Source organism: Naegleria lovaniensis (genome assembly GCF_003324165.1).
Source record: "Naegleria lovaniensis strain ATCC 30569 chromosome Unknown tig005, whole genome shotgun sequence".
Lineage (NCBI taxonomy): Eukaryota > Heterolobosea > Eutetramitea > Acrasida > Naegleriidae > Naegleria > Naegleria lovaniensis.
The window spans coordinates 340,229-361,952 of record NW_025407827.1 but is presented as its reverse complement, the minus strand read 5'-3'; the positions used below and the strand labels follow the sequence as shown (position 1 = coordinate 361,952).

Here is a 21,724-nt window from a genome sequence, read left to right as displayed (position 1 = left end):
AGTGTTGAATTTGATCCATGAAGCATATTCTTCTTTTAATTCTTTGGTTCCTTCTTGTTAATAAGGAACTGGATCAGTTGTTTCAGCTTCATTTTCTTTAAATACAATCGGTGGTTATCGTTAAACGAATAACAACAATATACAAGCGATTCATCTCCTGCTATGGTTGGACGAGGGTAAAGTGTGTCATAGAGAAATGGAACAGTCACAACGTCATTCCAATATTGAGCAAGAAATTGATCTTTTAACATTTCTTTCAAAGTGTCAACTCCGCTCAATAACACAAAATCACAAATTGGATTCATGTGACATATAACATCACAGTCCATATCTTTAAACTCAATTTCTTTTGATGACTTTTTCTTCTTATTATCTATTTCAGGAAAGTTTTTTGACGATTCCAAAAGCTCTTCTTTTGTGAAATATGAAGAAAAGGTGGTCCATTCATATGTGACCCTAACTGGGGAGATGTTAAATTCAGAAACAAAGAACTTGGTCCATTCAATGCATGTTTCTAAATTTCCATTTCGCCATGCTCTTAAATATAATTTCTTTGCCTCTGAAGCAATGTTTGATTTTGTTAAGAGGCCAACATTTTTCAAAGAAGCAAACAATTCCTTAATGATGAACTGTGACTTTGATATTTCAATGTCCATACTACAGAGACAACGTAAGCTATTTTTGACATCTTTCCAAAATTGCTTCTCGTCCTTTCCATGCTTTAAATACACGTTTCGACATTTCAATAGGCATTGACGTAAAAAATCTTCATCCCCAGGGTCTTCTACATAGAGAAGTGTGGGTTCTGCACTCAAACTGCAATAATAGGGCAGAGCAATATCAGAAAGTGTGTTGTGATTATACACCAAAGAGCTGAACAAAGGTCTTGAAAGTCGTATCGTGTTGAGCATGTATTCCAATAAAAAGATGCTTCTCTCATCGTTAGCTTTGATAGACAGTCTTCGTATTTTAGTGTAGTGTACATCTAAAGTTTGTTCAAATACTTGTTTGTAAGAAATTGCCTGAAAATAGTTTTTAAAGCTTTCGAAACAACTTGCTGCAATGAATAGATCTTGGTGTGAAAAACAGTCAATCATGAATGTGAGTACCAGATATTTGAACGTTCTCATTCTCTCTTCTTTTTCCAAGTAGCTCAATTGATGGACAATAGAATCAAATATACAATTCAGAGCAACTTGTTGGGACACTGTTTGTGTTTTTTCAAGAACCACACTGTCATGATAGGAGCGAGAAGTTTCTCTCAGAACACAAACCATGTCCTTAATAAGACCTTGATTCTTACGAGTGCACTTGATAAGAAAACGTTTTTGTAATTGAATGACCTTGTGTGCATCAGTTTCTTGTAAATTTAACAAGAGCCTCCAATAACGGTCAATGTTTTGAGCTGCTATTGTTGAGGTCAAAGAATCACTTCCAACAATGTTCGAGTGATACTCAAAATCATTGTAACTGTCAAAATAATCACAATTGAAAATACCTGTCCTTCTCCAATTAAAATCGTGTTGTGTCACCAATTGCAATTCTTCCTTTAGACGTTGGGCGTTTTTCTTTGCCTTAATACTGTTGTAACAATACAGGAAGATGGATTTGATAAGTTCGATTCTTGTTTCAGGATCATGTAACCGTGTCGATGATTCACGTGAATGAGTGTCATCCATTTGGAAAGAGTTCTCTATGGTACAAGACAAGTGTTGTGAAGATAGATCCATTATGGGAACCTCAGTTACAACATGTTCATCATTGTTAAATTGAACATGCATCATGATTGATTTCGTTCGAATGAAATCCAATAGTTTTGAATGCATTTCTTTGAACAACGATCGAAATATGGAATGCTGATTCAATAAAATGTTCATTTCTGTCCTATTGAAAAAGTATTTCTTGTAGAATTGAATGTGATCGATGTGAGCGATCTCGTTTCCGTATGGATTGTTGTGTTTTGATTTTAGAGATGGATCGTTGTGGTTATTGTTGTTGTTGCGTTGATGATCATTCCGAACGAACATGTACAACAATCCACACAATTGCCTTTCCCAAAACACTTCATTATGTTCAGTGAATTCTCTCCAATGATGATTTAACGAAAAAATGTTCACAAATTCTCTGGGTTGTACAATCAGCATATCAAAGATGTACAAAATTAAATCTGGATGTAGGTGAGTAAAGTGTGAGTTTTTGGTTGACATTTTTGTTTTTGGAGGTTCATTTTGATCTGCACTTTCATTGTCGAGATTGTGTGTCTTTGATGAGTTCAACATTTTGCACAATTGTGTGAGGTGTGAATTCCATCTTTGTTTTGTTCAAATTTTGTGCATGTAAATCAGTTGAAACGAGTCTTAATACTACCTGGGACAGAGATCTCTTTCAAATTGCGTCGAACGATTCCAAGAGACTTCTTCATCTAACGCGTCAAAGATTTTAAAAAATGTCATTCAATCGACCCAATTTTTCCTCTCGAAACCGTTCCATGGTGCCATCATCATACGACACTGGCATGGCTCCTTCCTATCTATACAATGATGCACCATATGGTGGAGGTGGTTATGGTCCCACAACTCCACCCTATAATTATTCCGACCCATACTATAACAGCATGCAAAATCGGAGAGGTTATTATGATAATTACATGATCGGAAATGAACCTCTCTATCATGAAGATAAATTATTCGATGAAGATTTGCTCATGTATGATCGACCAACCTATCGACCAAGCAGAATGATTGCGAATCCAGATTTTGGAAATTTTAATTATAAAAAGGGATTCACAGCTGAGGTTTGGCTGAATGATGGTGAAACCGTGGTACTAAATGGAGATTCTAGAAAGAAGACATATCGTACACATTACAGCCCAGAATATTTACGAAGTTTTTTCTTTGGATGGGTTGGACGGCTGATTCGATATTTATGGTTGGATCGATTGTTTGGATTGCATGTCGATACAGTGAAAGAAGTGAAAACTAGAAATTACATTTTTGTGACAGCTCAAATCATACCAGAATGATCAACAAGTCTTGCCAAAGCTCAAGTGTAAAGGTAGATATTTCTCAACCAAAGTGGAAGTTTATACGGAGAAAAGTTTGACTTGCCACTGGATATCCACCCTAATTCATAGATGGGCTTATGGCAATCACAAAAGATGGAAAGACTTGAGAGCTGACATAGATATTTCACATGACCTTAAAAGTATTGGAAGTGGCGCCTACTTGACAGCCTTGAGTGTTTCAATTTCTTTCAAAAGCTCATTAACTTGATTTCTAAAAGTCTCCTTCACATATTTGAACTCTTCTTGAAGGCTCTGAAGGGTTTCTTCCTTTTCTCCAATCAAATCTAAAGCTGCCTCATAGCGATAGGTCAGATCATTGGCTTGCTTGACCAATACTTCCTTTTCCTTAATTTCATTTGCAAGAGTTTGATTAGTTTGTTTGTACATGGACAACCGTTCTGTCAGATCGTCCTTAATTTCTTCCAACTCTCTAATTTTCTCATAAAGCGTTTTGATTTTTAAATCCTTTTGCCGTATTTCTTCTTCTAATTCGCTTGGAGCAACCAAACTGGAGGTAGTATTTAACGATGGCATTAATCCTGTATCTTGGTTGTCATTAGGTTTTTCAATCAGCAAAGACTCAGGACTGTTCGTTTCAGGGGTTGGCGTTTTTGGAGATGCATTTGTTGAAGATCGAAGATTTTGAGGTTTTTCGTGAAGGTATGGGTGGGTGTTCTGTGATAGTACCTCAATCTCATAGTTAAGCTTGGATATTGTCGTGTTTAGTTCAGTCATTTGTTGATCCAAATATCTATTTTCTTCTTGTACTCTCGCTAAAGAGTTCTGTAACGAGCTCACAGTCATTTCCAGTTGCAGTCGTTTTGTTCGTTCCTGATCTGCTTTATGTTTTTCGGCTATAAATGACTCCTTCAACTCCGAAGCCTCCTTTTCTAATTCCATATTTGTTTGCTTTAGCCTATCATTAAGCTTGTTTAATCTGGTAACTTCTTGTTCTGACATTTTGAGACTATTTTCTGCTATTTGAAGTTTGGCTTGATACTTCTTCTCACGCTCCGTGAACGAAGATGTCTTGGCCGCTGTAGTTTTTTCGAGGGAATTGATTTGCTCCAAAAGTGGCTTTGTGGCATCTGGTACAAGTGTGAAAAGTTCTTGAGACCTCTCTTCAAGTTCTCGATACTTTTTCATCCAAGACTCGGCTTCTTTTTTGAGTACATCTAATTTTTCTTCGCTTGTCTTATTTACAGATGAAACCATTTCTCGCAATTGTTCTATTGTTTTCTGCAGATCGCTCAATTCAATTTCATGCTTCTTGACTACTTCTGCCAACTTCATTTCAATCTCAAGGTCATACTCCTTTCGTAGATCCTTAATTATTTTCTTATTTTGTTCATTTTCATTTGTTAATTCAGAGACTGATTTTTCAAGGGACTCTATTTGTTTCAAATGGGATGTGATTTGCGAGTTTTGTAACTCAATTTTTTCTTCCGTTTTCTTTTGTTCTTGTTCCTTTAATTGTTGTTCCAATTTTTCTTTTTGCTGCTTAAAATTTTCTTTTTCTTGAATTTCTTTTTCAAGCTGTGACGTTAGGTCCGATATAGTTTTTTCTTTTGCTTGAACCTCTTTCTTTAACTGTTCTTTGTCTCTTCTCAAAACCGCAGTTTTGTTTTCTTCTTTTCCAAGTCTGGTACTGAACTCTTCTTTGAGAGTTTCGAATTGTTTTTCTTTTTCCTTGGTTTCCATGGTTAAATCATCAAAGCTTGTTTGAATTTTTTGTTTTTCCTTTTCTAAAATCTTAATCTTATTCGAATAATCATTAATTGTTTTAGATGACTCCTCGTTTTGTTCCTGATGATATACAGAAGCTTTGGTTAATCTAAAATAATTATTTCAATAATTATTACTTGAGTGTTACTGAATTGTCAAAACATACGCTTCTATTTGCTCTTTTAATTCCTTCACTTCTGGATCTTCCTGCGAAGCATCACTCAATTTGACTCTAATACACCTGTTCGGGTTAAACGCAACATTTGTGGTAGTACTGGTCGTTTGTGTTGTAGTGGGTGTTTTCAGTTGTTTATTGACTTGATCGGACGAGGGCGTTTTGGTCAATGATGAGCTTTTGACAGGAGTAGATACGTTCTTGCTGGGAGTTTTTACGTTTTCATTTTGTTGTTGTGTTGTTGTTGCTTCGGAAGAAGCATCTGTTGAAGTGGAGAGAGCCTTGTCGATGGTGGTCTCAATTCGAGACAGAAAGGAAGCAAAATTCATTTTTTCTTTTGCTTTCGTAATCACGATAACGTCATCATCATGGCAAAGTTAAATTAAGTTGTTTAAACATCACACCTCTAGCAATCCAAATGATATCATGTTGATGTTTATTACAAGTGCCCAGAGCACAATCAAAAATTAAACACGCTGCTACCATAAATAATTCCACAATTATAAATTCATGATTTTGTTGTTTTAAAATTTACCAATCTTCTTCCTCTTTTCTGTACTTAAATTTAGCAGCATAAGATTTTCCTTCCGGTTCGACACTCTTTTTAGATTCTGGGTCCTCAATTTCGTATTCAAAACCGTGTCTCTTGCAGTAGTCAGTGGCGTCCTCCAAAGAATTGAAATACATGTAGGTTGTCATTAGCGGATCATTGGTAGCGTTCCAACCCATCATCGGATCATGCCATACTTCTCCGTGTGCTGAGTGCTTCTTCCATTCGACTCTCCACTTGAGTGTTTTAGAAATGCCTTGTTGTGTGGCTGATTTACTTGGTCTATAAATTCTCACAGTTCTCGAAAGTTGATCCTTAGGAACTCCAGAAATTAAACTTCCATGTCCGGTATTGCTCTCTGTTGAATAAAAACTATATTGAACACAAGAAAGTTTGTTGAGTGAGGATTTGTTGTTGTTCATCACAAACTTGTTCGACAAGGAAAGCAAAGATTTCATGTTGCTTCTCATTTTTTCTTGTTTTTTAAAAGAAAAAATTGCCAAAAGAACTTCAAATAACAATTGGGTTGCGAATTTACTTGTTCAGATTGTTGGATGAACAATTAAATTGAATATTTCTTCTTAGTCAATTGTTATATTTTCTTGAGGAAAGAGACTCCATCGGAAGATGGCACTGAAGGTTTTTTAAAAAAGCAGCAATCTTGACTTGAACATTTTCTGCTTCTTGAAGCAGTTGATTTTGATCTTCTGAACATGAATCAATCTCAGTTTGGATAAATCGTTTCAATGCTTGATATTCTTCTTCCATTTCTCTTAAAATCGGATTATGAATTTCAAATAATTCTCATTAAACCACTTACTGGAGTTCTTTTGTGGTTGTTTCAATATGATTCAAAATTTCATGCTTGAAATCTTTCAAAAAAGATGAATCAACTTTGATACAGGAATATATCAACAAATACCAACCATGTAAGCATGAGAGAGGGGTAGCTACTGCTTCTTCAGTTTGATCCATTTTTTGTAAGGCTCATTTCCCTTGGCGCCACTCATTTCATTTCCTTGCCCCGCCTTAAGAAAAGAAAAACAGTTATAAAAATGCATCAAACAGGAGCATGGAGTTTAAGAAAGAGTGTAAGCACTCCGATAGGGACAAAATCTATGAAATCACAATCTGTAGTTCGTGTCGAACCTCAAACATCCGACATGGAAAACGAGGTTCAAGGAAATTCGAATTTAAACCACAGTACCAAATTTCAGCAGTCGGAAAAGACCCCTCAAAAGACTCCCAATTTTAAAAGGGTGTCCTTCAGTTTAAAGAAAAATAATTCGCCCAGCCAAACATCCACAGACAACCTTTCGGAAGGAACAGATCCACAACTCTCATCCAACATCTCAACAGAAAATAACAAGTTCTCCTTCACCGTCTATTGCACGTCTACACAAAAGAATTACAAAATTCTCATCAAACACAAAGATGTCAGCAAGTTGAAAGTTTCGAAAATTAAATCGAATTTATTCCGAGTGGTAAACATTCCCGTGGAAGAGCAGGCGCTCTATGCATCGCGTGATGTACTGCCCGTAAAGCCTCTTGATGACACTATGACAGGACGAATGTTGGACCTTAACGAAAACACTGTTCTTTTTCTTGTACACGTATCCCAAATGGAGTTTTTCGAGAAGCAGGTTACAGCAAAGATTGAAGCACAAATGGAAAAACCAATGTCACAGAGAGAATCCTCACGGGCCACTTCTCCAACATCAATCGAGAATGAGGCATTACTTCAACGCTCGCCACAGATGCAATTTGATGTACAACCACCACAAGAACTAGAGGTTCATCAGAACGAGTTAATTAAGGAGTCACCTACAGTTAGTACGTCATCCAACTTGCCACCAAATAATAATTTATCCAATGCTTCTGAGAAATTGCCCATAGACACTTCGAATATATCCTCAACTAACGTGATACAAGACTCAGCATTCGAAAATGCTGTTAAACACTTAAAAAATCAATTTTTGGAAGAAAAGATGCAGCTGGCCAGAAAGTTTGCAATAGAAAAGAAAGAAATTCTTCAGAAAGCAAACGAAGACAGACAAGAGTTAATGACGGAAAACACTAGGCTTCGAAAAGAGTTACTCCAAGTGGCAAATGTGTCAACGACTAATCCTTCGAGCAGAAATTTGGTAACATCTATTCAACAAGAAGAAATTTTGAGATTACAAACCACACTGTCAGAGAATCAACAAATCTTAATTGAAAAAGACAAAATTATCTCAAAATTAGAAACAGAGATTTCCACCCTTAAAAAAACAGCGGAGACAGAATCTCAATTTTGGAAGAACAGGCTGGAGCTAGAAAAACAAGTGAGTTGGAATCGTGAAAAAGAAATGATTTTGAAAAATTGGGCTGAAGAGATTGAAATTCTAAAGCTTTCTCAACAGCAAGAGAGAATTGAAGCTCAAAATGTTATTGATCAAGTAGAGACTGAACTCCAAGTTGCCAATAACAAAATTGAGTGTGACAGAAAGTTTGTTGAGTCTGCAGATTTGGCTTTAGAAACATTGAAAAATCAAATTGCCAAACTCACTCGGGGCGACTACGATACAGCTACATTAATGATGGAGGCTGCCAAAGAAAAAGCTCTAATTGAGAAAAAGTTCAACGACTTGCTGATTAGTTATACTTCTCTCAGAGATTTAATGGATGAAGAAGTTAAAAAACGAAAACAATTACACAACCTTGTGGAAGACATGAAGGGAAATATTCGAGTAATTGTACGCCTTAGACCATTACTTGAAGATGAACAACCTACCGACCTAATGCAAGGGCGTTTAGAAATTAAGGATGACAACACAATTACAGTTGCCACTCAAAATTTTGGATCGAAAAATCATGAGTTTTACAAAGTATTAGATGAAAATGCCAATCAAGAAGATGTGTTTGAACACGTTAAGCCCTTAATTCAAAGTGCTCTTGATGGATATAATTTGTGTATTTTTGCATATGGCCAAACAGGGTCAGGAAAGGTAAGAATATGTTTGTTATTTTTGACACTTTCGTTGCTCACAAATGTTCAACTCACCATGCTTACGTTAGACGTTTACAATTCATGGAGACAAGACACAACATGGATTGATACAACGCGCTGCAGAGTTCTTGTACAACACTCTGGAAAAGCAAACAGGGGCAAGAAGAGAAACATTCTCAATTTCTTGTAGCATGGTGGAATTGTACTTGGATAACTTGTACGATCTGTTTGATGAATCTATTTCTGGAATTGAGCCTCAACATCGCTTTACTCATGTGATCTCAACTCAAAAGAAGAAACCTCAATTACGACAATCAAAGAACGGGAAAATGTCTGTGACAAACTGCACAGAAATAATAGCCCATACACCTAAAGATTTGCTTGATCTCATCGACGCAGGAAATGAGGCAAAACAGGTATATAAAACAGAAATGAATGACCACTCCTCACGTTCACACACAATATTTACCATAAAGCTCATTATTGAAGGAAGCACTCAGCCAAATTCATTGAATCCAAATGGAAAGCATTACCGAAAAGAAAGTAAGATTGCATTTGTAGATTTGGCTGGCTCAGAAAGAGTTTCAAAATCCAACTCTACAGGAGAACGTTTTAAGGAAGCTCAACATATTAACAAGAGTCTTTCATCACTGGGAGATGTCATTGCAGCACTTTCGGTTCATCAAAAACATGTGCCGTACAGAAATTCAAAATTGACTCTCATGCTGCAGGAAATGATTGGAGGAAATTCCAAGACACTCATGTTTGCAAACATTTCACCTGATCGAAAGAGCATTTCTGAAACCATTTCAACCTTGTCATTTGCCTCTCGAGTGAAGTGTGTTCAGAATCATCCTATTCTTTCAAGACAAGTTGTGACTGCAATAAGTAATAACGAAGAGACTTCTTCCACAACGACAGAATTGTAGACACGCTTGTGTAGTTGTGTAATTCCGACTCTTAATTCAAATCTCTGCATGACTCAGGAATAAATAAACAAACGATGATCGTCACATAGAAGGAACCAATTCCGATGCTGTAATCGGAATTTCAAATACAGACCTTTTGAGTACAGCAACAATACAGCCATGTGTTTCCATTCCTGGTAAAATTTGTTTCAGGAACAAAAAAAGCCATCTCGGAATGTAGAGTTTGAAAGATATAAATATTGAGCTGGGCAGCGTCTTCTCCTCAGAACAACAAATTCAAAACAAAAATCAAAATATTAATACTTGAACAAGTATGTCTCACCACCATAACAGACAATTGACCAAGGCTCACCCAAGAAGCAACAACACTTGGTTGAACACCTTCTTTGATGATCCATTCTTTACTGCCTTCGATAGAACTGACGATCGATTGGTATCTGTTTTCAGACCTACCACTGACGTTTCCGAGACTGACCGTGAAGTGAAAATCGTTTGTAATGTACCTGGAATGACCAAGGAAAACATTAAGATTGATGTCGACGAGGAACATAGAACTCTAACAGTCTCTGGTGAAATGAAGAAAGAATCAAGAGAAGAAAACGAGACTTATCACTGTGTTGAGAGATCACACGGTTCATTCTCAAGAACTGTTTACTTGCCATCCAATGCTGATCTTGACGCAATTAAGGCCAATCTTGAACATGGAGTCTTGAGAGTGAGCGTTCCAAAAATTGTTGAAGAGCCAAAAAAGAAGACCAGATCTGTAAATATTGAATAAACGTAAAATCGGTAGCGTTATTGCTTTCAATTTAATTAATTAACAAATTAATGTCTTTAAGAAAAAAGAATGCATCAATTTACAGAAACATAAAATCGGGGTCATGATCGCTATCATCGGAATCATAATTCGATTGGTAATAATAATACCTTTCCGTGTGATACAGCAGCTTAAAGCTATTCACGCGGTGCTTTCCTAAAGTTGCCAGCTGATCGTAGTGATAGTACAAGGGGTTTTTAGACTCCTTCATCAGTTCCATCAGCTGCCAGCATAAATCAGCCATAAATTTGTGTGATTCCTCGTAAAAGTGTACTAGATGTCTGGCCATGTCATCACTACATTGTGGTGTGGTTAGTTCATGGATTGAGAGGGAGTTTGAAGAGCAAAATTCATTCAAATCGTGATACCACAGCTGATAATATTCCATCAGATGAGATATCGTCTCGGAAAATGGCACATACACCTCTTCGTTCATCTTATTGTTGACAGCTGTATAGAATTTGGTGTTGGTGTAACGCATCATTACAAGAAGGATATATTTACAAATAGTATTTAAAGTCTGATCAGGAATTGATCTGAGTAGATGTTGTCTCACTTTTTTTCAAAAGTGAAATCATTTGCGTTTGTTTTCACGGTTTTGGATGCAGGGTTGGCAAGACAGTTGCATTTTTTTTTGCAATTGCAAAAGTGGGGTGCGACTGGCTTTACAGTTAATGATGAAGAATTTTTCCAAGGTAAGCATTCAGATAATTCCTTGATCTGCTCTATTAAGACCGAGTTCTTAATATTGATATTTCACGTTGCTTCTGGAATTCAACAACCCATTCAACTCCAAAACAATCAAAATTCTATAAAAAGACTGTTGTTTGTACGCCACCAAAAAAATAGAAAATTCTCATCATTCCGCACGTCGCACAAATTGAGTGTTGAAGGCTCTTCACCGGAATCAAACACTTTCCAATCAAATATTCAAACTAACAAAAAGCAGCGCTTTGATCTTACACAAGCACCAGATTGAATTTGGGTGATCAATATCCGTCATCATCAAGCATCATCAATTATTTTCAATATCAATAACAACAACAATCATCAACGTTTCTAACAAAATCATGAATATTGTTTACCAAACATCGTCGGTAGCCTCAACATCCAGGCCGTCTTTCATTCATCCATCGAGAAGCAGTGCTGTTGGAAGTGATCTTCCTGATGATTTGGGGTCGAGTGGCGACTTAGAGCCTCCAAACCCGTCCAATCATGTTCATCAAACCCCAAATGCTACAAATAACAACCATCCTCGTGGAGCAAGCCAAAAATCTTCAAATCATCACAGTAAAACTCATAGAAACGCCAATCATGAAAAGAAGAAGAAAAGAGCACTCAATTTTCTAAACAACATTCCTACAACACACATTCCCGCAAGTAACAACAACAACAACAACAACAAGCAGCATGTTACAAGTGCATCTCCAACTAATAGTATACAAAGCAACAACAATAGCGAAGGGGAAAGCAAAGCCAGCGTTGGTTCTTTGACGTCAACACCAACAAACAACACTCTACCAACCACTGGTGCTCCAACAGTCTCTTCTTTTGACCAAAATATTTCTGAAAAATCAAATCTTGTAGAACAACCAACGGATGAACACTCATCACACGGTAATCACAACAATGGATCAAACAAACTCACTGTAAATATTCCTAAAAGTAATCCCACAGTCGTTGCTAACCCGATCATTGGACATGGATCTAAAATCACTAATAATTCCAATGTCACCACTACTGCTGGTTCAAAGGCAAACAATCATCAACCTCAAGAACCTGGAAGAGAACATCAAAAACAACATCATCACCACAGATATCACCAGCAACACCTTAATCATCCCAAACATCATCATCATTCTAACAAATCTAAAACTAAAGAAAAGGCTCTCGATTTTTTGAGCAACATTCCAATGAAAAAGGCAGAAGAGATTCCAAAGCCAGAAATAACGTCACAACCACAGCATCATGTAACATCATCTCCAACAAAACGTCCACCTACTCACCCAAAGTATACTCTTCCAAAACAAATCAAGAAGATTACCTCTTTAGAAGAAGTATTTAACTCTACTCATATTGAGGATCATGACAGTAACAGTGACAATCAAAAAGAAAGTGAAGAGTCAAATGATGACGAGTATATACGTCGCTTACACTTCATGGAAAAGTCGGCTCCAGTACCATTTTTAGTTTGTTCATTTATCAAACCAAAGAAATCTATTCCTACCAATACAATTCAACACATACCATTACCTGGAAACGCTCCTATACCAAGCACAAACGTTGGCACTTCTAACTCCCCTCTGGATCATGCTAACCTGGAACCTCCAACGCTTTCAATGGAAGAGTTAGTCAATAAGCAAATGGAGTTAGAGGCAATTACTTATAGCAAGAAACCAACGAGCTACAGAAGCTATATTTTAGAACCTTCCCAATCGATATATGATCCATTGTTTTTAGATGATCCAAATATCAGAACAGCGAGCAAAAGAAAGGTGATGACATTCCCTGGTTTAATGACTTCAACAATTCCCTTTTTAAAATCAAAAGCTTTAAAGAAGGATTTGAATGAACAGTTCAGACAACAGCATGAAAATTGTTTATTAACTCTATCCAAGATTAGAAATCTAAAAAGAAAAATTGTGAAAGTTGTTCTGAGGGAGAGACCAGACGAATTAGCAATCGCGGCTGTTGCTTTTGTTTATCTTGAGAAAATGATTTTGAAGAATCTTGTTCATAAGGCCAACAGGAAACGAATAGCTGCTGCTTGCTTATTCTTGGCCTTTAAGGTTAACCTTGAAAGTACGCACGAACAACGAAAACAAGTAACAGCTGAATTTTTAGATGAAATAGAGAATGTTTTTGACGTAAGTCGGAAGAAAGTTGTACCAACTGAATTTTTTGTTATGGCAGAAGGTCTTCATTTTAAAATGATTGTTGATCCAAAGGAAATACAACCACACTTGCAAAGACTAATGAGCAATGAGGAAGATCAAATCATTCAACAACCTGATTTTTAATCTATCAGGATTGAGTTCTTGAATGCATTTTCAGACAAAATTAAAAAACAAATTATTTATGATAACTATGCTTAATCCAACAACTTTAAAATTGCTTGAATCTGAATTAGGGACTTGGAATCAATGAAATCGTAGACCAGCCGCAAATAAACAGCATACAAGGTCTCGATGATAATTGGCCTTACATCCTTGACCGTGTTATTTGAACTGTCAGCAAAAACGTCTTTGAAAAGTGTTACTGCTGTAAATTTTTCCATGTTGAGGGAACAATATTTGAGAATTGCCACAGCATCGTTGATAAAAGACTCTTGGAGAAATATTCTGTGAGATCCAATGGTACCAGCTGTGAAGGTGTTTGTTGGACTTTCAACAAGGTAATCTCCATAATGTTCTGAATACAAAGTTATCAGGTCGAGCTGAGTCAAATACTCGTGATAGTACAGTTTCTTTTTCTTAGCTTTTTGAGAATTGCTATTCTCAACATCTACTTGAATGTCTAGCTCGCTGATGACATCTGTTTTTTCAGACTTCCCATTACTAATGGTAGTAGTAGGCTCGTTATGTGAGTGGCCAGTGATATCCTCCTTAATAACCTTCAAGCTCTCCTCCATAATATTCTTAGCTTGAGCATTTCTGTCTTTGATAATACTCACTTGTTCCAATGTTGGAATTCTATACGGCACTTGCTGAGATACTAATTGATAGAAAACTCTCAAGAAGGTGAAAATTGAACTTTTAGGCAAAACCTCTAATCTATTGGCAAATACCTGACAAACCACACTCAACACGCGTTCACTGATCTCATTTAAAAGTGGAGAATAAGTTTCATAATCTCTAAAATAAAGAGGTGATAATGACTCGTTATTTGTTGCCATCTCGTTTCTTAAATAGAGTTGCCTATGGGCAACACCTGTGAAAAAGTCTTCATTGGCATGTGATGATCCAAGAATTAAACTATTGTATGATGATTGTAATTCTTTTGAACTTGATGATGATGTCAATGAAAGCAACTTTTCTCCATTGTTATATTTGGTTTTCACACCTTCAATGGAGCTTGCCAAAAAACTCAAAGTCTTCTCCTTCTCAGGCATCTCTCTTCTTTTTATATTTTCAGTATTAAAGATTAACAGTAAAATGGATTCTATTTTCGAGAGAAATACTAATTGAATTTCAGATAATTTAGAAACATTCTTTGTTTCCAAATAAATATAAAGGCAAACCGGAACATGTTGTAATAAAACCAAATCCAAATTAGAATTTTTGGAATCAGTCTTTGTGTTCAACAAAAACACATGATAAGCAACTCTAAGATAATTCTGATACATTTGGTTTTCGCTGTCGGAAGAAGTCTTCTCGTGAAGGAACAAATCAACCAAGAAAGAATTGACCAAAAAGGCTACCTGATCATTGGCCAATACCTTGCTGGCAATATCGCTAAAATTCTTCTCTAACTCCTCTCGGGTGATCTTGTTATAGGAAGTGTTGATCATATCAATTTCATTGGTACTACTTGATGATGGCAAATTCAGCACTGCAATCTTGGACGAGAAATATCCAATAATACTTTCTGGAGTTGATAATTGTTGTTGAACTGAATCAAAAGTAGTGCTGTTGCTGTTGTTGGATAATGATGAAGGGACATTCTCTCCGAGCGATGGTGCAGAGGGTGTTGCGATGGACATTTTTTGTTGTTGTTGTTGTTTCACAAGCTCAATTGGCAGCCAGTCAGACATGGGCACAGACCTCGATGATGTGGGTTACTGAAATCTCGGTTTATTGTTGTGAGTTGGCTTGTCTTTGAGATTCATGACTTGACGTACTTTTCGTTTGCTTGTGATTTTCACACCGCTCAAATGGTGGGCTTTTCCTGGAACGAATTTTTCATGTGTAGTGTCGAATTGCGTGGGCAATCCGAGCGCTTTCATTAATTGCAGATTTTCATCATCTTCTACGGTGGGGATTATGAGATCTTCTTCGTCAGCATTTGTAGCTTTTCCATATTTACTTGTATTTCGTTCTCTTTGTATTTGGTACATATTTTCCGAAGAAGAATTTGGCTTGCTGTTGATATTTAAATTTGAATTGGTGGGTGTAGGTTTTGGGTGTGGTTGTTTTGAATCATTAGGTGTTATAATTTTAGTTGTTTTAGGAATGTTATCAGAAATTTTTCCATAAGATGCATTCGTTCCATCACTAGTTCGGAAAGCACCTTTCTTCTCTCCATAGTGCTGATCTTTTGATGTTTTAAAATTTTCTGAATCGGTATTTCTTTTATTTGGATATGGTTGATATCGGGATGAAGTTGAGGTGGCACCTTGTTGATGTTTAGATTGTTGATTTTGTTGAGGGTTAGTGCGGTTTTGTTCTCGTGGCATTTTTTTTAATTGAATGCTGATCCTTGCTGTTGAAGGCTGTTCCATGATCAAACCGTGGTATCTGAGCGAGGTGTAAAACCGTTATTATCATGGTCACTTTCATAATATTCATCGTCAGTCCCTTCGTGTAATTCTAGAGTGAGTTTTTGTTGTCGTTGCTGAAGTTTGTAAAATAACAAAAAGTACATGATGAACAAAATCCAATCTACAAAATTAATAAGGAATGAAATTTTCAGATTGGTGGCATGTGAAAACTCAGGTGTAATGCTTGAAATGAAAATTGAAATATTTAAATAGGATAGTAAAATATTGGATATAATATAGCCAGTTAAAACGCAACAAGTCAGTCCTACAAGACAGCAGATGGGATTTCCTGTTAAATTTTCTTGAAAACATTGAAAGAATTTGTGGTTTTTCTTAATTCCTCCTGTTAATTGGCTATCTAAAGTATAGACCTGAGGAGATTAAGCAGCAAATAATTATTATTTTCATAATACTTACTTTAACACCAAAGGCAAACGCTGCCGAAACAATAAATACCACCAAAAATTTGATAAACTCAATTGTGGTTATAAGAGCATTAACAGAGAGCAAATGAGGATGCAGAAAATTGTCGAGATTCTTTTCTAATTTTACAGAGTTGCCCCCACTAATGGAATTAATTTGAAAATAAATACTAGTACATGTTGTCATGAATATCGTTGTTGGTATCAAACAAAGCAATGTGATAAGAAATTCAAAAATGTGCTTTGAGTGTCGTTGATGATCTTCTGAGCGGCTATAAACAACAGCATTTCTGAAAGGCAACAGAATATCGTCTTCGTCCTCTTGTTCGGAATTGTCATTGTCGTTTCCGAACAAATAGTTATTTACAAATGAAGAAGGCCTTCCTCCCTCAACTATTCGCTGATTAATCACATTGGTTGCTGTTACAGAGGGAGAAAATTCCGACGAGCTAATGTTGCAATTGTTTTAAATAATTAATAATATTGAGAATTTAACGTTGGATTCAAGAATGTATTACTTACTACAATCCCGACGTATTTAAATATGAATAACTATCGTTTCTTGACGAAGCAGGAAAGCCTCCAGATCCAATGTTTAAACTTGTGCTGTTTACAGAAGATGGTAAGTGATTATTGTTGTTGAAATTGTAAATATTCATTCCTACGTGTTGGTTGGAATATAATTACTACTAGTGTGTAACGATGAAAGAGTGTTCTTCAGAAGTGCTCCGATGTTGCCACTGCGTCTCTGTGGTTGCCTTCATGAAAGGCCTTGAATTTGTTCTTTGCTCAATTTTTTGTTGGAGGCAAAAAACGAAACGAAAATTGGAGGCAATGACGTGTTTGTATTGAACTAGCGGACAGCTTTCTGTGTTCTTTAAGAGAAACAGGAAACTCGTATCATGCTCTTTCCTGCGAACGTTTTGAAGCAAACGATTGATTTTCATCATTGTAAATTTGCATGGACCAAAAGAAAAAATGAAACGAGTGTTGGCTTTGGAGAACGCGCAACCTATCGCCCTTCTCTCCTCTATGCTTGGTACTGCTACCAAATCATCATCATTGCGTCGGGGAGTGTTAACCTCTGCTTTTCAAACTCATCAGTTCCATACCCAATCAATTTTGGGTGGAACCAATGCTAAAACAAGGGTTACACCAACTTCTATTACCACTGTTACTTATGAAAAACCAGAGGAAAAAAGAGTAAAGATTGAAAAGAAGTACCTCCGTAAAGCTCAAAGCGCAGTGGATAAGAGAAATCCCGAGTCCGTTGAACAAGCCATCGAAAATATATTTGAAGATTTGAAAATTCATGGTATTAGTAGACCAAACATTGAAACATACACCAACTCTATAAATGCTTTGGTTAAAGGAGAAAAGCCTGAGAAGGCTCATAAATACTACGACAAGATGCTTGAACAATACTCTTTGAAGGAAATTCCATTTAGTTTGCTTCTTTTTATGATTGACTCATGCAAACACAAACGAGAAGAGGTTAGAGCTGCCGACTATTTCGCACAATTCAAAGAAAAGTTGAAAATTCACGACGACGCAGGAGATTCAATTCCAAAACGTGAAGCAATCATCCTAAAGGCCTACACAAATTTACTAAACAACATGAGCAATGTTTTGGATAAGGAAAAGTGTGACTTATATTTTGAGGAGTTTAAATCCACGTATGGAGAAGATAAGGCTGACTACACAATGTATGCATGTATGATGAAAGTGAATTCATTTCTTCAAAACTATGATGAATGCGCTCGAATTTTGGATACTGTCAAGGAGAGAGTTTACACAATCATTCCCTCAGGCTCTGATATAAGCCAATCAAACCCCTCACAGGTTTTGACACTCTTCTACACAATGATGATTACAGCTTGTTCATCTGTTGAGCAAGTGGAAATCGTTAGAAAGCAAATGGAAGATGAGCAAATTAGTTACAACGACAGAACATATGTCAACATACTCAAGAAATACCTCCAATTTGACGAGTACAAAAAGATGTATGATCTCTATGAGAATCATTTAAAGCCAAACACATCCATCAGAGCTAAGGAGCCTGTTTTCTTTTTGTTGTTGGAAGCATGTTATCGCGAAGGATTCAAGAGAGGTGAAGAATCTAGATTAGCTACAGGAAATGAAATTTACAGGCAAGCCATTTTCGATATGCAACAAATCAGGAGATATTGGTCAGAGATGAGAAATAGATATGGACACAAGAGACAAAGCGAAACAATAATTGAGGCTCTTCGCAAAATTGTTGCAACAAACAAACAAGTCAAGAAAGAGTACAGCGACCAACTCAAGTCCTTGTTCAAACAACAAAAACAAACAAAACTGGAGCATCTCAAGAAACTTCATTCAGCATCGGAAAAGAAACACTAGATTGGGACATGCTTTTGCAAGTTTTCATAAAAATGGATCACTTCATACCTGGTTGCTAATTAGTTCTTCATCAGTCGATCCAGATTTAAGGGAACCGATTGTTTCGGCCTTTCTGTCGTTCTTCAAATGAGAGACCTCAAGAATGTCTACGTCAAATGTCAATCACAGCAGCGTGGGTACGTCAAATTGTTTCCTCAAGAACTTAAAAAAATATCGATTCACTTTGTCTCACCCAGAATCTTCATCAAAATAGCCCTTGCCTGGACTGCGACTGTTCACTTTGTTGATTCATAGCTCTCTTCCATCATCACCATCCTCGCAACGTTTTCAGGACTTGCAAATTTTGTTGTGGTGTGTGAGAATTATACAGACATCGATCGGACTATCACTCGCTCAACTCGGTGTGGAATCATACACTCGACCACTACTGAACGTAGTACCACTTTCACGATAGAATTTGATATCTTCCTCATCATCATCTTATTCATTATATATTTTACATCTCAATTTGAGAACACAAACAACATTGTCATACATCATCATCATCACTAACAAATGTCTGTCAGAAGAAGATTTGAAAAGGTCTGGGGAGGTCCCAAAGAAGGAAAAGGAAGTGAAATACAAGAAGATGTTCTCTCAAAACAAACTCCAAGAATATCTTTTGAAATTGTGAAAATCAATCGAAGAGGAGCAAGACAAAAGAGAGAACTTGTCTTTTCAGACGATGGTATTTCAAATATGAAAGGTAAACAAAGACAATGGTTCTTCCACATTACTGACTTGTTTGGTATTGAACCAGGAAGACCCATCACCAAAGATGCTAAACCAGTACTCAATTTGAAAGTGATTAAGCGATATCAATTTGAATGTGAAAGTGATGACCAATTAGACAAAATAGCTAAAGTATTCTATCAATTGTATAGTGATCGATTGCCCATTAATAATGCATCTCAATATAATGGATATGGAGCTTATATCGGAGATTATGTGAATTCACAACAAATCACTCCTTCTTCAGTGAATTCTTCTTCAACAACAGCACTGTCGACTTCAACCAACAATCATTTGGTCATGACCATTCCATCATCTACCGGAACAACAACAACAACAGCCACCACTGGAGAGATGAATCATTCTTCAGGATCACCTACATCGAATCAACCATCATCGACAGGTTCACAAAACAACAACAACACTCAATCCTCTTCTTCCAACAATCCACAATATGAATCTCCAAGTATTTTCCAACAACAACAATTGGCTGCATTTATGGGAAAGAAAATTGGTATTCATAGTTTTGAACTTCTCAAAGTGATTGGTGAAGGAAGTTTTTCAAAGGTTTGTCTCGTGAGGAAGAAGGACACTCGTCAAATCTATGCATTGAAAGTTTTGGATAAAGGAGAAATTAAACGAAGAAATCAAGTTGAACATACCATCACAGAGAAGAGAGTGTTGAGTAATCATAGACATCCATTCATTATCAAAATGTATCATTCATTCCAGGCCGAAGACAAGTTGTACATGTGTTTACAATTTATTCCTGGTGGTGAATTGTTTGGACATTTGAGACGAGTGCATCGTTTCCCATTGGAATTGGCAAAATTCTATTTGTGTGAAGTGGTATTGGCCATTGAATATTTACATAACAATAATATTATTTATAGGTATGTTTGTTGATAATGTGAGAGAGTGAATTGTGACACATGATTCATGTGGAATTTCATGTTGTTGATCGTTTGTCCAATTCTGGAAAATCAATAATTGTGATTCATTGAACGGTGTGAATTCATTGAACGACGTGATCATTTTATAACATTGATCCATTCATGTGATCGATTCGTACGAATATGATCAGAGATTTAAAACCTGAGAATATTTTGTTACACTCCGATGGACACATCAAATTGACAGATTTTGGTCTCGCCAAAGAAGGAATTACAAGTGCTGGAGGAAATGCTTCAGGAACTAAAACTAGAACGTTCTGTGGTACTCCTGACTATCTCAGTGTAAGTTTCATTGTGTGAATGTGCGAGATATAATGTATGAATACCATGAATACTACTACTATAATTTTGAAAAATCAATGATTCTTCCAACAACAACTTCCAACATTTCACACAACATTCTATTTCACACAACCATATCAATACCAATACCCCATAACATTCTATTTCACACAACCATAACAATACCAATACCCCACAACCTAAAATTTCACAACAACAACAACTCGAATTCTTTCAGCCTGAAATCATCAAAGGTTTACCACATGGAAAAGCAGTCGATTATTGGTCCATGGGTGTCTTGTTATTTGAATTCCTCACAGGTAGATCTCCATTCCGTGGATCCAATCGTAAAGAATTGTATGAACAAATTATTCACACTCATCCCATCTATCCAAAGGAAATTACCGAGTCTACCACTAAAACCATTCTCGTCTATGATGATCCCATCAAGGGTGTGAAATACTCTCAACCCGTCGAGAGGAGTGTTGTGGTGGATCTCTTGGATCGATTACTTGTGAAAAAACCTGAAGAACGATTGGGAGCGAATGGAATTCATGAAATCAAAAGTCATGCCTTCTTTGAAGATGTGGATTGGGATTTAATGTTGCAAAAACAAATTCCACCTCCATTCAAACCTCCTCTTTCTGATAATCCCAATGAAAATCTTCAAAAGATTTTGGGAAGTAACATCAATGAGAATGGAACTCTAGCTTCAGATAATTTATTGAATGCCAAAGAACAAGGAATGATCATGCCCAAAGCACCTTTTAAAGCTTCTCAATCTCCATCATTTACTGGATTTTCATATGACGAGGAAGGTTACTTGGCAAGTACTTTGGAGAATTCTCAAACTCAAAATACCAATTTAGATATATAAGAATATGATGATGTGAATGGTATTATTATAATTATTATTGTTGATTGTGAAATAGACTGAAACTAGTTGGAGAATTATGTGTATCATCATCATCATCTATATGTGTGTCTGCTCTCAGCTGATATTTGTTTTCATAATTATTCTGTAGCCACACATTATTAATTTCATTAACATGTCCCTTGTGGAGTGTATATTAAAACGTTTCTTACAACAACACAAGTTGTTGCTTTTCAATATCATGTGTATTCTCTCTTGTCAAGAGCTCTTGATTTCAAATTGAAATTGTTGAAAAAAAGAATTTCAAAA

The 21,724-nt window shown here is 36.4% G+C and overlaps 13 protein-coding genes across 13 annotated transcripts; 6 read left to right on the top strand and 7 right to left on the bottom strand.

The window, feature by feature from the left end:
- Window positions 1-35: 35 nt before the first annotated feature.
- C9374_012539 (uncharacterized protein) lies at window positions 36-2,279 on the bottom strand (the record flags this gene model as incomplete). Its single annotated transcript, XM_044688317.1, has 1 exon — window positions 36-2,279. The coding sequence occupies one exon, from the start codon at window positions 2,277-2,279 to the stop codon at window positions 36-38; it is 2,244 nt and encodes a 747-aa protein (XP_044554181.1).
- Window positions 2,280-2,446: 167 nt separating this feature from the next.
- Window positions 2,447-3,022, top strand: C9374_012538 (uncharacterized protein; the record flags this gene model as incomplete). Its single annotated transcript, XM_044688316.1, has 1 exon — window positions 2,447-3,022. One exon carries the CDS (start codon window positions 2,447-2,449, stop codon window positions 3,020-3,022), a length of 576 nt encoding a protein of 191 aa, XP_044554180.1.
- Window positions 3,023-3,220: 198 nt separating this feature from the next.
- On the bottom strand, window positions 3,221-5,293 carry C9374_012537 (uncharacterized protein; the record flags this gene model as incomplete). Its single annotated transcript, XM_044688314.1, has 2 exons — window positions 3,221-4,898; window positions 4,956-5,293. The coding sequence occupies 2 exons, from the start codon at window positions 5,291-5,293 to the stop codon at window positions 3,221-3,223; spliced, it is 2,016 nt and encodes a 671-aa protein (XP_044554179.1).
- Window positions 5,294-5,495: 202 nt separating this feature from the next.
- On the bottom strand, window positions 5,496-5,984 carry C9374_012536 (uncharacterized protein; the record flags this gene model as incomplete). The annotated part of the gene is made up of 1 exon (XM_044688313.1): window positions 5,496-5,984. The coding sequence occupies one exon, from the start codon at window positions 5,982-5,984 to the stop codon at window positions 5,496-5,498; it is 489 nt and encodes a 162-aa protein (XP_044554178.1).
- Window positions 5,985-6,099: 115 nt separating this feature from the next.
- C9374_012535 (uncharacterized protein) lies at window positions 6,100-6,489 on the bottom strand (the record flags this gene model as incomplete). The annotated part of the gene is made up of 2 exons (XM_044688312.1): window positions 6,100-6,286; window positions 6,335-6,489. 2 exons carry the CDS (start codon window positions 6,487-6,489, stop codon window positions 6,100-6,102), a joined length of 342 nt encoding a protein of 113 aa, XP_044554177.1.
- An 80-nt stretch (window positions 6,490-6,569) lies between these two features.
- On the top strand, window positions 6,570-9,432 carry C9374_012534 (uncharacterized protein; the record flags this gene model as incomplete). The annotated part of the gene is made up of 2 exons (XM_044688311.1): window positions 6,570-8,501; window positions 8,572-9,432. The coding sequence occupies 2 exons, from the start codon at window positions 6,570-6,572 to the stop codon at window positions 9,430-9,432; spliced, it is 2,793 nt and encodes a 930-aa protein (XP_044554176.1).
- A 313-nt stretch (window positions 9,433-9,745) lies between these two features.
- C9374_012533 (uncharacterized protein) lies at window positions 9,746-10,210 on the top strand (the record flags this gene model as incomplete). Its single annotated transcript, XM_044688310.1, has 1 exon — window positions 9,746-10,210. The coding sequence occupies one exon, from the start codon at window positions 9,746-9,748 to the stop codon at window positions 10,208-10,210; it is 465 nt and encodes a 154-aa protein (XP_044554175.1).
- Window positions 10,211-11,319: 1,109 nt separating this feature from the next.
- C9374_012532 (uncharacterized protein) lies at window positions 11,320-13,269 on the top strand (the record flags this gene model as incomplete). Its single annotated transcript, XM_044688309.1, has 1 exon — window positions 11,320-13,269. The coding sequence occupies one exon, from the start codon at window positions 11,320-11,322 to the stop codon at window positions 13,267-13,269; it is 1,950 nt and encodes a 649-aa protein (XP_044554174.1).
- Window positions 13,270-13,340: 71 nt separating this feature from the next.
- Window positions 13,341-14,951, bottom strand: C9374_012531 (uncharacterized protein; the record flags this gene model as incomplete). The annotated part of the gene is made up of 1 exon (XM_044688308.1): window positions 13,341-14,951. The coding sequence occupies one exon, from the start codon at window positions 14,949-14,951 to the stop codon at window positions 13,341-13,343; it is 1,611 nt and encodes a 536-aa protein (XP_044554173.1).
- A 75-nt stretch (window positions 14,952-15,026) lies between these two features.
- C9374_012530 (uncharacterized protein) lies at window positions 15,027-15,644 on the bottom strand (the record flags this gene model as incomplete). Its single annotated transcript, XM_044688307.1, has 1 exon — window positions 15,027-15,644. One exon carries the CDS (start codon window positions 15,642-15,644, stop codon window positions 15,027-15,029), a length of 618 nt encoding a protein of 205 aa, XP_044554172.1.
- Window positions 15,645-15,691: 47 nt separating this feature from the next.
- On the bottom strand, window positions 15,692-16,809 carry C9374_012529 (uncharacterized protein; the record flags this gene model as incomplete). The annotated part of the gene is made up of 3 exons (XM_044688306.1): window positions 15,692-16,099; window positions 16,146-16,599; window positions 16,673-16,809. The coding sequence occupies 3 exons, from the start codon at window positions 16,807-16,809 to the stop codon at window positions 15,692-15,694; spliced, it is 999 nt and encodes a 332-aa protein (XP_044554171.1).
- Window positions 16,810-17,128: 319 nt separating this feature from the next.
- On the top strand, window positions 17,129-18,535 carry C9374_012528 (uncharacterized protein; the record flags this gene model as incomplete). Its single annotated transcript, XM_044688305.1, has 1 exon — window positions 17,129-18,535. The coding sequence occupies one exon, from the start codon at window positions 17,129-17,131 to the stop codon at window positions 18,533-18,535; it is 1,407 nt and encodes a 468-aa protein (XP_044554170.1).
- Window positions 18,536-19,090: 555 nt separating this feature from the next.
- C9374_012527 (uncharacterized protein) lies at window positions 19,091-21,418 on the top strand (the record flags this gene model as incomplete). The annotated part of the gene is made up of 3 exons (XM_044688303.1): window positions 19,091-20,199; window positions 20,391-20,541; window positions 20,780-21,418. 3 exons carry the CDS (start codon window positions 19,091-19,093, stop codon window positions 21,416-21,418), a joined length of 1,899 nt encoding a protein of 632 aa, XP_044554169.1.
- Between the last annotated feature and the right edge of the window lie 306 nt (window positions 21,419-21,724).